Here is a 16,335-nt window from a genome sequence, read left to right as displayed (position 1 = left end):
ACATTTTTTAAAAGACAAAAAACAGGTAAAAGTGAAACTGATTTCCTTACCTGACTAAATATCAGGTAAGCCCAAAATCTGAAGTACTAAGTAGTAAAGAACAAAAAAGCTAATTGTATTAATATAACCAGACATTAAAAGAATTAGTTTTGGGTATATTTCTACAATGAAAAACTAGGTATCAGGATACCACTTTGATTGATTCAGCTCATAAAGGAAAGAAATAGACTGGAAAGAAAATATTTCATGGCAACTTACTATGGAGGGTGTATAAAATTTAGAATAACTATATTTAAAATATTCAACCCTCCCTCAATCAATCTTATGACAAATACAGTACCATATAAAATTAACATAAATTCACCTTTTATACAAAATTTCAAATCATGAGAATTCCCACCAAAGTAAACACTGTCAAAAACCACACTTTGGAGCTGTCAAGCTGAGTAAGCTGCAGGCTATATTTTTACTTCAGTCATGACGCACTGCTTTAGCTGGTGCTTCGTCTTCCCCACATAAGCCTTTTTGCCTGTGCTGTGTCCAATTCCCAGCTGAGTGCTTCACTCACTGCTAAGGGCTGCCAGGGTCAAACTTCACAGAACTGACCTGCCCTGTTGCCCCGTCCTCCCTAGATGACGTGTATCCAAGCTGGTTTTGTGTACTTTCTTCGGAAGGAGGGGAGATCTAAAAACCTAGCACCCTTGCCTCAACGTAATAAAAACTCAGGTACAAGCTCTCCTCTGCACCAGGCTGCAACGGGGCCTTTCTTCACCAGAAATCACTTCATTCTTTGGCTTCTTCTCTTTCCCCCATCCTGCTTCCCGTATTCTTCACTAGCTCCTCCTAAGAGGTTTCTCAACAAGTCACTTCACTCAAATGTTTGGCGCAGGGCCTCCCTTTTGGGAGAACCCAACCTAAATCAACTAGTAAACAAAAATACAGGCCAACTTTATCTGCCTCTGTTAGTGTGTAGCACCATTTCTGACGGCAATGTGGATGACTGTCCTGTTCACCTGGGGGTCAACTCTCATTCGTTCCTTACTGTACTCTGCCCTGCTAAGATGTGCAAACCCAAGGGGGCTGTTGTAACTTATTTCCCAGGTTCCTGTGCCTAGTGGTTTCCAGGTAGAGTCATACAATGTGAGACACTGTCAGGAGCTCAAAGTGAGGAGTCCACAGTCAGGAGCAGTAAGATGACGGGCACGCCTGCCGTCATTTCAGACTGGGTGTCCAGCCCTGCTGGGCAGACTGTCCTCTACATCCCCGTCCCCACATTCTCCTCTAGAGTCTTAGATTTCCATCAGTCTCTGGCTTACCTCATATTCCTTAGTTTTGCACTCTTTCCAACACCTCTGCAACTGTATTTTTGTATTAAACTCCCTTTCTTGGAGTGTCTCATTTAGACTCTGTTTTCCTCCATGGAAGCTAATTCAGTTAACTACTGTGCACTTTCATTTTAACATTAAACATTATTACTTAAAATACAATTCTAAAAATTTTAATAAAATGTTTCTTTGCTAAATAATCTATTGATAACAAGTGCAAAACATGGGGGGGAGGCTCTAAAAATCTAGTGCATTTAGAAGACAGTTAAAGATACAATAAAATGTTATCAAGAAGGTCAAGTATCTGTCAGGATGTCCCAGGGGTGTTGATTTCCTATCGGAAAAGTCTGCAAAATGTTAGACAGGGGGCTAAAAAAAAAAACCCAAAAAGCAGAATTAAAACAAATACCCTATTATGTTCATAAAAAGAAAAACAAGCCCAAACTACATAACCAAATCAAGACTGCTGGGATGTAGAAAACGTTGTGATGTAAGTTGTGTGATTAATGCGTCTGTGATATGCCTGTCTCATAAAATGCAGGCGTTATAGATTGATGTAATCGAAGAACACATATGTCTTCATTTTATATTTATTCCTAAAATGAGTCTTGCTAGTACAAGTTCTTCAGAAAGAAATCTCTGACATTAAAAAAAATTTTATGTGCCTGATATGTGAGAGCTGTGTTCAATAACACTGGTCTCATTTGACACATAAGAGGCCAAGAAAACTTAATTTTCCCAGTTACACAATTTTTTAAAATCCTCGAGCTAAAGTTAAAACTTTTGTCTGCCCCCCCGCCCCCCGCCATTCTGATTTATTTTCATTAACCCATGTAGCCACCATGGTTTTAAAAGAGAAGGAACAAACCTATGAGGGAAGGGAAGAAGGATATATTTATTACTCACGGACTTAAAAAAAAAAATGCTTTATTGAGATATAATTCACATACCAATTCACCTATTTGAAGTATACAATTCAATGGATTTTAGTATACTATTAATTTTAAAAATCTGTAGACAAATATATAAAATTTGCCACAGTAACCATTTTTAAGTGTACCATTGAGTGGTATTAATTATATTGACAATTTTGTGAAACCATCACTACAATTTCCAAAATGTTTTCATCACCCCTAAACAGAGTCTCTGGCCATTAAGCAATAATTTCCCATTCCCACCTGCCCACCAGCTCCTGGTAACCTCTCATCTACCTTTGCATCTCTGACTTTTCCTAAATATGTCATAAGTGAAATGATATTATTCGTCCTTTTCTGTCTGGCTTACTTCACTTATAATAGGTTCAAGGTTGACTGGTGGTGTAGCATTTATCAGAACTTCACTCCTGTTCATGGCTGAGTAACATCCCATCATATGTACGTACATTTCATTTATCCAATATCTATTAATGGACACTGGTTTAGCTACTATGAATACTGCTATTATGAACATCAGCATACAAGCATGTGTTCAAGTCCCTGCTTTCAATTCTTTTGGATATACAACTATGAGGCGGATTGCTGTGTCATATGGAAATTCTATATGCAGCTTTCTGAGGAATTTAAAACAGTCACACTGTTTTCCATAGCAGCTGCAGTATTTCACATACCCACCAGTAATGTACAAGGGTCCCTATTTTTTCCACATCCTCATTAAAACTTACGTTTCATCTTTAAATTATTATAGCTATCCTAATAGGTGTGAAGTGGTATTTCATTATAACTCACCCAACATATTGTTAATAATCTGTTTTAAGCTGGAGTGTATATGGAAGAACAGATAGTACAATAATTAACACGATAATTTGAAAAGCATGGTATACTTCCATTTCTGGCCAACATGGGACAGAATGGGCTAGATTTTCCTCCTGCCCAAACAATCAAAAAGCCTGCAAAACATATAAAATAACAGTGCAAATGACACTGAACATCAGAAAATGGTGGACCATGGTCCCAGAGAAAAAGGAAACCCACAATGCGCCACTGCAATTACCCATCTTACAACCTGGAAAGGTGTCTAGATCTTGGCACAGCGAAGAGCAATCTTTCTAGGTAAAGATCAATGGAAAGTCTGAGTTGAAGAGACTAAACCAAGAGTCTGAGGAGACGGAAGCAGCTGTAAATCACAGGACAGAGTACTGAAAAGGAGGCTGCCACACAGAGAATCCTGAAGCCCTGCAGTGGGTCCTGCTCACGCATTTGTCTGAGTGTGAATCAGCGCAAGTGCGTGAGGAAAGAACCTCTTAAAAGGATAAGAGGAAACAATGCCTACTATGAAAAACTGAAAATAGTGCCAACAGTCACCACTCAGGATCACTGGTTAGAGCACTGGACCCCAACCATTTTGGCACCAGGGACTGGTTTCATGGAAGACAAGTTTTCCACAGACTGGGTAGGGGGAGGTGTGAATGGGGGATGGTTTTGGGGTAACACAAGTTACATTTATTGTGCATTTTATTTCTATTATTACATTGTAATATATAGTGAAATAATTATATAACTCACCATAATGTAGACTCAGTGAGAGCCCTGAACTTGCTTTCCTGCTACTAGATGGTCCCATCTGGGGGTGATGGGAGACAGTGACAGATCATCAGTCATTAGATTCTCCTAAGAAACGGACGACCTAGATCCCTCGAATGCATGGTTCATAATAGGGTTTGCCATCCTGTGAGAATCTAATGCTTCCACTGATCTGACAGGAGGCAGAGCTCAGGTGGTAACGAGAGAGGGGGAAGCGGTTGTAAACACAGATGATGCTTCACTCCCTGGCCTGCCACTCACCTCCTGCTGTGTGGCCAGGTTCTACCTGTCCATGGCCCCGGGGTTGGGGACCCCTGGGTTAGAGTACACAGAAAGTTCTTAGCTCAGTGGTGGGGAAATAATTAACACTACACTGAGCACTAGTTCAGGGCTACTTAACAAACCTTCTAAGCAAAACCTGAAGGGATCAAAACCATTTCCAAGTAACTTAACTGCGTCCTAGGACAAATTTCACAAACACTTTTATGAATACAAAAATATCCAGCAACAAATAAGGTAAAACGCAGTGTCTGCCTTCCAATCAAAAGTAAGAAAGTATGCAGTTGCAGGATCTAAAAATCAAAACAATAGAACTCATCGACCTAAAAAGTAGAAAGACAGTTACTACAGACTTGGAGAGGCAAGCAGGTTAATGACTACCCAAAAAATAGTTTAAAAAGAATGAATAAGACCTACTATTTGATAGTACAATAGAGTAACTATAGTCAATAAGAACTTTATATTTTTGAATAACCAAAACAGTGTAACTGGACTGTTTGTGACGCAAAGAAAGGTTAAATGCTTGGGGGGATGAATAACCCATTCTCCACGATGTGATTATTACGCACTGTATGCCTGTATGAAAACATCTCATACAGCCCATGAATATATATATATATATATCTACTATGTGCCCACAAAAACTAAAGATGAAAATTAAAAAAAAAAAAAAAAAAGTGAGAAAAAAGAAAAGGTAAGCAGGGATGCAAAAACACAGGAAATTGTGATCAAAGTGAAGACAGAAGCCACATCACTAAAACTGATCTACACGTTAGAATCAGCAAAGACACTGAAGTACTCACAGCTGTATACAGATAACCCTTGAACAACACAGCCCTTAACACACACAGATGCTCTTCTGCCTCTACCACGCTGGGACAGGAGAACTAACCCCTCCATTTCTCCTCTTCCTCAGCCTACTCAACAGTGAAGACAACCAAAATGAAGACCTATATGATGACCCACTTCCACTTAATGAATAGTAAATATATTTTCTCATTTTCTTAAATAATGTTTTCCTCCAGCTTACCCTACTGTTAGAATACAATATGTAACACACGTAACATACAAAATACATCTTACTCAACTGTTTATGTTATCAGTAAGGCTTCTAATCAACAGCTGGCTATTAACTGATAAGATTTTGGGGAGTCAACAGCTATATGCAGATTTCCAACTGCATGGGGGCTGGTGTGCCTACACTGTTCAAAGATCAACCATATTATATGTTCAAAAAGCTAAGTACAGACACAGAAGATGTTAAACTTCTGGAGACAAAAACAACATGTGAGATGAAAAATGCACTGGAAAGGATGAGCCACAGATTCGATGCCGTGGGAGAAATGATTTATGATCTTGGAGGCTGCATAGAAACCATCCAAAAACACAGAGAACCAAGGCCGAAAAAAGAGGGTGTGGGGACAGAGCATCAATGAGTTGTGGTACAATTTTGGGCAGACTAACACCTGTGTACTCAGAATCTTACGTAAAACAGTAAGGGAGGGAAGAGGGGCAGAAAATAAGATTATTATTTTGCCCATTTAAAATGTCACCTCAAGGTAGATGGTGACAAGTTAAAGGTGTGCACTGTAAATCCAAAACCACCACTAAAAATAGAGAATTACATGTAAGAACCCACCAAGAAGAAAAAAAACGTAATGATAAAAAATATCCAATTAATCCAAATGGAGGTAGAAATACAAAAACAGAAGAACAGAAGAGATAAACAGAAATACAATAAATTTAAGTATAAATGGCCTAAATATAATTAAAAGGTAGACATTGTGAAAACGAATGAGCAAGCAAGACTCAACTATATGCTGCCTATGTAAAATATACTTCAAATACAAAAACATCAATAGACTGAAAATACAACGATGTAAAAATATATACCATTGCAGCACTAATCAAGAGACAGCTGAAATAGCTACATTAATGTTAAACAAACTAGATTTCAAAGCTCAGAATACAGGGAAAAAGAAGGTCATTAATACAATGATAAACAGTCAATTCAGCAAAACATTTTAAAATAGAAGAACAAAACATTTTAAAGTAACGCATTTGAAACACTGTTTCAAGATACATGAAGCAAAAACTGACGGAGCTTCAAAAAAAATACAAATTACTGTCCTTCAAATTATTGAAGATTTCCATATTCTTCTCATTATTGAGAGAAGCCAGGAAATCAGTAAAGCTATAAACAATTTGAAGATTGTCTAATAACTTAACCTAAATGACATTTATAGCAACAATACAATTAAATTAGAAATCAGTATTAGAAATATCTCTGGAAGAGCTCCAAATTCTCAGGAACCCACACTTTTAAATAATTCATGGGCCAAAGAAGAAATCAAAATTAAGTTAGAAAATTTAATAACAGAATGAAAACATATACAAAATACTGGCACATCATTAAATACTAGTTAGATGTCCATTTACAGCACTAAATACTTATAGTAGAAATAGAGGCTTCAGGGCTGGGCGGGATGGCTCACGCCTGTAATCTCAGCATTTTGGGAGGTGGAGGAAGGTGAGTCACTTGAGGATAGGAGGTTAAGACCAGCCTGGCCACTATGGCTAAATCCTGTCTCTATTAAAAATACCAAAAATTAGCCAAGCATAGTGGTGCATGCCTGTAGTCCCAGCTACTCAGGAGGCTGAGGCATGGGAATCTCTTTAACCCGGGAGGTGGAGGTTGCAGTGAGACAAAATCACACCACTGCACTCCAGCCTGGGCAACAGAGTGAGACTCTGTCTCAGAAAAAAGAAAAGAAGAAAAGAAGAAATAAAGCTGTGCAGTCAGTGACCTCAGCTTCCATCTCAAGAAAAGAGAAAAAGGAGCAAGTCAGATTAAACTGAAAGCATGATGACACATAAAAGAACAAACTAATAGATGATCAAATCAATCGAAGTTATAAACTTGTAGTCTTCAAGTGACAATGATGAACTACAGAAACCCACCATGGACTAGGAGAAGATACCTGCAAAGTATCTATCTGATAAAGTACATATCTGCTATCTGAACTTGAATCCAGAAAATTAAAAACTCACAAAACACAATAAAAAATAATACGATTAGACAAACAGTACAAAGATTTGAACAGATACTTCACCAAAACAGATATACAGATGGCAAATGAGCACATTAAAAGATGCTCAACATCACTAGTCACTAGAAAATGTAAATTAAAACCAGTGAGATAACGCTACACACCTGTTAGAGTGGCTACAATGAAAAAGAATGGCCACATGCCAACAGCCGGCGAAAACAAAGAGGAACTGATACATCCAGTGCCAGTGAGAATGTAAACCACTTTGGAAAACAATTTAGCAGTGTCTTCACAAGTTAAATATACGCCTATCATATAATATAGCCATTCTACTTCTAGTTATTAAAACAGAAAAAAATACATGTTCACTTAAAGATTGGTACATGAAGGTTGATAGCAGTTTTATTTGTAACAGCCCCAAACTGGAAACAACATAGCTTTACTTCAACCATTGAATAAACAAACTGTGGTATGCATATCCACATGAAGCAATACTTGCAGCAATAAAAAGGAATGTACCACTGACAACTGTTACAATATGGAGGAATTAAGTGTTATCCAGAATGAATGAAGACAGACCAAAAAAAGGATATGTACTGTATGATTCCATTCATATAATCTAATCTAATCTTTGGGGACAGAATATTAGTGTGTGCCTGGGGATGGGAGAAAGATATCACAAAGGGCCAAGAAGAAATGTCTGAAGGTAACAGATACACTCATCATTCTGAGTGTGGTAATACTTCCAACGGTGTTTACATATGTCAAAATATATCAAATTGTTCAAGTAAAATACATACAGTTCATTTTATGTCAACTGTACCTCAATAAAATTGTTTTGAAAAACAAAACTGTGGTTAAAAAAAAAAAAAAAAGTATGGTAAGAAAGAATACGATGGGTAAACTGGAGTCTATTTACTTGTAAAAATACTTTGATACTATCTACCAAATCAGGTTGTAGTCAGGACTAAAGAGACAGAAACAGTACCATTTCCAGCCTCAAGTTGGTACTAGTCATATGGTATCTAGCAATAGTACCATTTACATACTTACTTCAACTTTACATTACTCTTAGGATGTATGAGAAATTTTTATGATTAACAGCCAGAAGGCTGAGAGAATTCTGAGAACTAGAAGTAAAGGTGAAAAGGAAGTATACCAGGTGAACAAAAATGGATGTGTAAATGCTTATGGGAGCAGCAAGCTTTAATCAAGCTGAACTGTTTAACATAATGCTTGCAAGCTTATGTTATTCAGATGCTACAGGAAAATCATTTTGCACCTTATTTTGCTTGTTTAGGCACACAAACAGAGAACAAAAACAACCAAAATGTCTGAAGTTGCAAGATTCAGTTTTAAAGTTGATGCTGTGCCATTGGCTGTTTGTAAAAGGATGTCATCAAAGATTTGAGAATAACCAGGGTTATTTTAGTCAATCTCCAAATCAAAATGTTTTCCAGCACAACAAAATCAAAGGAATAGCTAAATCAGGTAGTACTAAAACCAATGGGTATCTTGTTCAAGTTTAACATCATTTACTTACTGCAGTCGGGAAACTCACTGAAAATCGGCGCAAAGATTGTATCTAGGCTGAAATGGAGCACAGGTACAAAATATGGCTCTCTCTCTGCTTGAGCTGAACGTCTGGGTGCATGGCTGCATATCACGCAGGACAGAGCACCATTTTGGAGGTAAGATTAATCAGATAAAAGTACCAGATTGAGTATTTCTTAAAACAGAAATCCATCTAAGCCACCAATGTTGCTATTCCAAAAACAGGCCTGGAAAAGCCCATTTTTTCTTTCATGTAGACAGGGATACTCAGGTACATCGATTCAAAATGAGAAAATGACCAACAATACCTTAACGTATAGAAGTTTATGCAGTATTCTCATGTATACCATTTAGTCTTATCCTCATAAGACAGGTATTATTACTATTATTCCCTCATTTACAGACAATGAAAACGAGGCTCAGAAAGGTTAAGTGACTCGCTCAGTCTTAATGCCCGTTAAGTGGAGTGGAACTGACATTCAAACCTAGATTTTCTGATTCAAATATCTATGTTCTGTCCATTAAATAATGCTACCCCTAATAGCACCAGGCTCCAAATGCTTTCTTTATGGTACATTTCACAGAAAACGTTGGATGATCCTCTGACGATTTAGAATCTGAATGTCATGGAACATCAACTCTTGAAAGGACTAGTAACGAGACTGATACTTGATATTTCAACATTTAAAATGAATTATGTGCTGTTAAAAATTTAATTAGAAAAACAGAAGCAAGCTCCAGCTTTCATATAAATTATAAGAAATTTACCTGAATGAAAAGGAAACTGTTGTTTGGCTTCACCAGTATGTGCATCCCAAATAATTGTAGTCTGAGATTAAAAGAAAAAAAAATAAATAAATAGACTCAGGGAAAGTTTATCATAGATGCATAAATTATATGCCTAACTGTATTAAAGTAATATAAAATGTCAAAGTGGATTTAATTTTAAACTTTATCCCAAATAGTACCACTAGGCTATACTCCACTTTGGAGAAGATGACTATTAAGCAGTTTGATTTTTCCCTGATTATTTTGCAACAATCAACTTACTTCAAATAATAATTATTGGTAGTCTACAAAGTGCCAGGCAATACATTAGATTTTGCTATAAAAACTCCATTGCAATAATGCCTTTAATGTTAAGATTCTTAGAGATGTTTAGTAAGAGAGTAAGTTCTTGGTTAACAATGTAATCAGTTCTCAATACGGAAAAATTCTAAAAGCTCGTATCTACACAAAAAGGCAACTTGAATTTTGGCAATAAAGCAAGAACCTAACGTACTGTGCAGTGGCAGTGACTATGAACAGGACTCCCTCCTTCCCAGCCTGCTTCACTTTCCTTCCCCTTTTGTCAATTTTTTATTGCTCTCTGAATATAAAGCAGTTAAATATAAACCAGTTTCTCTCCACTTCCCTGTCTGACACCACACTCAATTATTAGCATGTTCTTTCTTGGATTAAGATAATCTTAAACCTCTATTTAGGAGGAAGAAGGTCATATTTCCAACTCATCCATATTCACCAGCCAAGTTAGATGAAGAAAACTAGACAGATTCTGCATTTTGTATTAGCTTCAATTAAGTACCAGGAGTTCGTCTAACAGAGCGGCTCTAGAATTTCCCATGGAATCACTCCAGAGCCATGTTCACTGGTGAGACTAACTAGGAATTGAAGAAGGGAAGTACAGGATGCATGACCTTGGTTATGGCTCAAATTCCAGCTCAAATTAAAAGTGGTCACACGGATAAACGGATTAAAGACATTTTGATAATCAGATTCAAGAATGAGCTGATTGATAGACCTACGAAAGCATTTCTATCATAAATTCATATTTGAATTGCTCAAATAGGAATGTTTATGTGACTGGTAACTGAGATAAAATAGCTGCTTTCAATTAAACCCTGTTAATACATGAGCCCTTACAGAACTTAATGTGCTTTACCTTGTCTACTCCAGCACTTAGAATAAAATTCCCTTTCTTATTCCATTTTAATGCAAATATAGGGCCTTTGTGCTGCCCTAAGGTGCTGGCAAGGTTACCTAAAATGCAAAAGAAAAACATTAACATTGCTTTAAATTTTCTAACTTTAGATCAACAACAAAGTAAAAAGGAAAATGCTTTATTTACCATCTTTAGTCCATATTCTGGCAAAACCATCATAGGAACCAGTTGCTAGAAGTGTACCTTCACTCTGTCAGAGAAAAACATTTCCTCAATTATATAATCCAGACAGGGCATTTAATTGTTGTTATTTCACATTTAAATCCCTGGTACAGAAGGCCTTGACATTCTCTGCTTCAAAACTTACCAGTATTGGCTATTTGTGAGTGCCACTAAAGGCCTAGGAAACACTTTGACTGCTGAGACACTAGTGTTGTATGGAGCCTTATATCCAAAGCTCAGCAACAACTGACAGTAATCGCTCCGGAGCAGGACCTACGTTGCCCCGCCTCATGCAGGCCAGAAGTACTCTCATAGACTCACACAGCTAAGAATGAAGGCGGGTGGATTGGGAAGAACATCAAATTCATAATCTTACGATGATTTATTAGAAGAAAAAAAAAAAACTGTGAAAGTATTTAAATATGATTAGAAGGTTTTATATGGCCATTCCTCTAAATCCTTTACTGTCTAAAAGTGTGTGTGATCGAAACGATATCATTGTTTCAAATGATCAGATTCTTAGAACGCTCCTTTATATTGTTAATCCCTTCCCACTATGAAATATTTGCCAATAAAAAGAGCAACACAAGGAAAAGAGCCAGAAAAGAGCACAGGCTAATGTTGTAGTTAATGAAGCAGCTGCCTACTTTACCAGGAGGAAACGTCCAGATATATTTCTCTCAACTTACATTCCCTTGCTGTGCACCTTGCCTTGATGAATGGTGTAATAAAAGGACAGATCTAGCTTACTCTATGAGAACGCAACAGTTATGGATTATAGTAAACAGACTATTGCTAGAGGGTAAACACTACTGGAGATGCAGAAAGAAATCCTACCTTACTTGATATACTCTTCTTCATGGTTTTTGGTAAGGGCACTCAAAACAAGATCACCTGTTTCATATCTCTCAAGCCATTTAGCAGTACGGGTAAGTGACAAAAACAAATGCTGGTTCTGGGAACTGCAGACTCAGCTCAGCTAGGATGTGTGAGGGCTCTATCTGAAGCAGGGGAGCCATGTTGAAGTCAACAGCAAAAGCTTGTCTCCAGATTATACACAATGTCAAGTTTCCTCTAAACGATCAGTCCCCTAAATGTTTAGTTCATGAATCGCTCAACTAGGAAAAGAATACTTTCACGATGAGAAATCGCACAGGCTCTTGCTTTAGCCATGGAAAATAATCATTAATCGAGGATGATGTTTTCCAAGTTCACCACGAATAACACATTTTTGAGAAGTCCACACTTTTCAAAACTATTAAATGCAGTTCAGAACGACCAAGCACAACAAACTAATATTCTTTAACGATCCTTTTCAGTGTAAACTGTAAATTTCATTAAATTAACATGGCCAGTGGGCAAGGTAGCACAGAAAGCAATAAGGAGTCTGAACTAAGATATTATATTCTGTCTTGATCCCGCAAGTAAATAATACTACAATGTGCTAAACTCCTTTGGAATTTTCAGAACTATCATACGGAGGGTAAGAGTAAATACACTGCTGGCAATTTTGGAAGACAATGCTAAAAATACCTAGCTACGATTTCTGAAAAAACTTCACAGAAGCTGAGAACTTTAGTGGGAATAAGCATTTTAAAGAGAGATCTCATTCCTTGGGATAAGAATTGGAAGATCCTTTAGAAGTCCCACAACAGGTTGTTAGCAGAAGAGAAAAGAACATTCATTTGCTAAGGAAAAAACAACTATTCCAATATTCTTGCAATGCTGAAACAGTCTAAGAGGTTTGGGGGAGGGGAGGGGTAGCAAGGTGAGGTTAGAGATGTATTTAAAACTAAAATGATGAGAATTTATCAACAATGAAGTCAAAGTTTTTTTAAGTCAGAGTAGTCAAGTTGTCCTGAAAGATGCTGAATCACAGCTAGAATCAGAGAATTATAAGATTCCTACAATGAAAATAAAATTTCAAAGTTATTTAGACTAATGGTCCCTAAAAGGCAATTGGTAACAAAGTTGTATCAGTTCACAGAATAAAGAGAAAAACAAGAAGGTGTTTTCTGCTACATAGAATCCTTTTATCCCCCAAGTAAGGACTCAGTTGTTATGGATTTAGCATGTCTGTTACTACGGTAAGGATTTTCGCCTATGATCTCAATTTTTTGAGATACCATTTCACACTTCTTTTCTCATTTAAGGAAAATGAAGGACAGAGTAAAAAGTGACAATTTTACCAAGGATATGCTGCAGGATACACTGAAGGGCTGGAAGCTGAAGCCTGGTCTGACCACTCTAAGGCAAGTCTGCACCTTTGACAGCACACTGGGGGAAGGGGGCTGGCGGGGAAAGACTCCTGGTTTGTTGTTACTAGCTAATAAAACCCCAACTCCTGAACACATAGACAAATCTGCCATTAATCTGAGGCTCTGAGGGTAGGTATACTAGTGACCATACCCATCACGGACAGTAGAGTGGTACTCACATTCCAATCTAGAGACGTCACATCCTTGTTGCTTGGAACGTCCTGCCCTCCTTCTCGTATACAGTGTCTAAGTACTAACTGTGTGGAGCCACTGGTGCTGTTTTCACTAAGGTTCCATATTCTTGCTGTTGAGTCTCCAGACCTACAAAGCATGCAATGTACTTTAAATCCTCACAAAATTCTCAAGTGTCAGAATCAAGGCAACATATATATATCTTAATAAGGCAAATAAAACTAGACTATCACAGATTTTCATTTCCGGTATTATTCACATTCTGCAGTCTCAAAGTAGTAAGTTTAATTTAAAATTCTACAATTCATGAAGGAATACAAAATTTACAGAAACAAAATGGCCACAAATAAGCAACAACAAAAACCTGAATATTGCATATGTTTATAAAATGTTCAGTAAGATACTTTTAAAAGCCATTTTAGTATCACTTTGAGAAACATACCCTGATGCTAGGAGATCACTAACAGGGTTCCAGGCACAGATGAAAACTTCAGATTCATGGCCCCGCAACACAACTGCTTTATTAGGAGGGATTTCAACATCCCCATCCACTTCCATCATATCAGTATGATTATCTGCATCGTGAGAAACAAGTGAGCATTTCCAGTTGGGCAGTATTACAACTTGGGCGGGGTGAATTCTTAACTAGCAAATACCTTCCTTTATTACATACAGTGTAACATTTTTGATGACATCAAGTTAAGCTGAACATGACTACAGAGTCTTTGTCACATGGAAAATAAAATCCTATCTTTAATTAAGTATTGACCATAGCTGTTTTTTTTTTTAAGAGGGGTGGGGTTGGGAAGAAGACTTTAAATGATTAGACCTCAACTTGGATAAAACAATAAAATGGTTTGACATATAACATGTAGCAGTGCGATTCTGAGTTTCTGCCAGTAGGGGTTGCCGACATCATTCACATAACATGAGTTGCCTTTTATCTCAATGTCAGAGCTCTATGGTATTCGTTGATAACTAGTTTTACAAATTTTATTTAGAAATCAAATGTAGATCTAAAAATTCACTTAACAATGGGAAAAGGGTTTCTAAATATTTTGAAAAGAAAATAAAAGTAAATCTAGCTTTCTGGAACTTGAGGAATAAAAATCTGAACTGTGTGATATAAGTTAGGGAAAGGAGTTGGTGCGAATAACCAATGAAATTACTTGAGCAGAGAAGATGGGGCATTCTGGTAAAGCAAAATATTTCCTCCGAAAAGAAATTTCTAAAAGTTCTTGTCTCCTGGGACCTTCCTGAGGGCGGAGGAGGGAGGAAGAAGAGGATCAGAAAAAATAACTCTTGGACACTAGGCTTAGTACCCGGGTGATGAAATCATCTGTACAACAAACCCTGTGACACGAGTTCTGCTATACAACAAACCTGCACGCGCACCCCTGAACCTAAAATAAAAGTTAAAAAAAATAAACAAACCACATAATTACAAACAAACTCTTGTCCGGGCTCACTTGCTATAGTGTGTGCTCCATTCTCCTCCCCGTTTGCTGTGTTCTCTCCATTTTTTGCAGATCCTTGTTGGGTGGCCGCAGCTGCGGCAGCTGCGGCAGCTGCGGCCTGTTGCTGTGCGAGCTTATCTCTATAAGCTTGTTGTCTTGTTTGTACTACATCAGGCATTACGGCATCTATCAGGGACAGAGACTCTATTGGTCGGCCATCAAACAAGGTACCATCCTGGATTCGGAAAATCGTGAGAGAAGAAAAGGCAAAGGCAGTGTTTAAAGTTATTTGTATTTATACAAAATCAGAAACGAAATGAAAATCTTCATTCCAAGAAAAAAAATTTGTAAGAACTTTCTGAACTCATATAAGAAGCAGTCTGGAGGAAGAAAGAAACTGCAAGAAGCCAACTGCAAATGGCTGCTTAGATTTACCTTTTCATTTAGTTCATACTATTATTAAATGCTGTACAGACAGAACTGAAATATAAAAGAAGTCATTGCTGAAAATGAAAGGGATAAGATGTAGCCCAGCTGATAAAAAGGTGTATTAATTAGATTCCAAAATTCTGTTAGTCAAAGCAACAACAACATGGAATAGCTCATATAATGATCAGAGGCCTGGCGGCACATCATTATAGTAAATACCTCTCTTATAAAACTAAAAACGTTGTGGGCTACAAAGTTTCTTGTGATTCGATTAGGATATTAAAGCAGAAACAGAATTCCTGGGCTATAGTGCTCTTTAATACCATGGAGTTGTTGAAGCTTCCAAAACTCCACTTATTGGTATCAGGAAGTTCCTAATAAGGAGTTCTCCAAGTAAGCACAAGAAAAGACACAAACACAGAGCAAGTCAGAAACAGAAACAGTACAAATGAGCTAGGAACATGCGCATGTGAAGTCTGGTTCAGTTAAACTGGTAAACATGTACCAGTGACAATCTACAGTGGTTTGTAGGGTACTATGAGCTGCAAAAAACACAGCACACCTTTCTGAACTGTCCTCTGTAATGTAATATTTGAGGAACAGGATAAAGCATTTTAATGTATACATAATTTTTAAAAGGTACTAAGACCAACACAGATATACTGTGGAATAAGAGCTATGTCAAATTTACGCAAATTTTAAGGAAAAATTTAGTTTTGTGTTAGATTTTCACTCAAAGAGCTAAGGAAACAAAATAAATTTTAATATATAATTTCTAATTCTAGTAATAGTCATTGATACAGAAATCATGGATACTTCAGTTTAAAAAATACTAGCCAGGCACAGTGGCTCATGTCTGTAATCCCAGCACTTTGGGAGGCCGAGGCGGGTGGATCACAAGGTCAAGAGTTTGAGACCAGCCTGGCCAACATGGTGAAACCCCATCTCTACTAAAAATACAAAAATTAGCTGGGCTTGGTGGTGCGTGCCTGTAATTCCAGCTGCTTGGGAGGCCGAGGCGGGTGGATCACAAGGTCAAGAGTTTGAGACCAGCGTGGCCAACATGGTGAAACCCCATCTCTACTAAAAATACAAAAATTAGCTGGGC

General features: G+C 37.4%; 1 protein-coding gene across 8 annotated transcripts in view; it reads right to left on the bottom strand.

Annotated features, from left to right (window-relative positions):
* TBL1XR1 (TBL1X receptor 1) overlaps window positions 1-16,335 on the bottom strand; it is a 195,657-nt gene that overhangs the window by 19,783 nt on the left and 159,539 nt on the right. For all 8 annotated transcript variants that reach the window (XM_032258276.1, XM_032258280.1, XM_032258283.1 and 5 more), the window contains 6 exons: window positions 14,811-15,033; window positions 13,784-13,916; window positions 13,329-13,470; window positions 10,856-10,919; window positions 10,670-10,767; window positions 9,496-9,556 (listed from right to left, as the gene is read on the bottom strand). In XM_032258276.1, the coding sequence (XP_032114167.1) occupies window positions 9,496-9,556; window positions 10,670-10,767; window positions 10,856-10,919; window positions 13,329-13,470; window positions 13,784-13,916; window positions 14,811-15,033 (721 nt within the window). The remainder of the gene's footprint in view (window positions 1-9,495; window positions 9,557-10,669; window positions 10,768-10,855; window positions 10,920-13,328; window positions 13,471-13,783; window positions 13,917-14,810; window positions 15,034-16,335) is intronic.

The sequence above is a fragment of the Sapajus apella genome, unplaced genomic scaffold (genome assembly GCF_009761245.1).
Source record: "Sapajus apella isolate SASKATOON/1434 unplaced genomic scaffold, GSC_monkey_1.0 scaffold101, whole genome shotgun sequence".
Lineage (NCBI taxonomy): Eukaryota > Metazoa > Chordata > Mammalia > Primates > Cebidae > Sapajus > Sapajus apella.
This window is presented reverse-complemented; position numbering and strand designations above follow the sequence as displayed.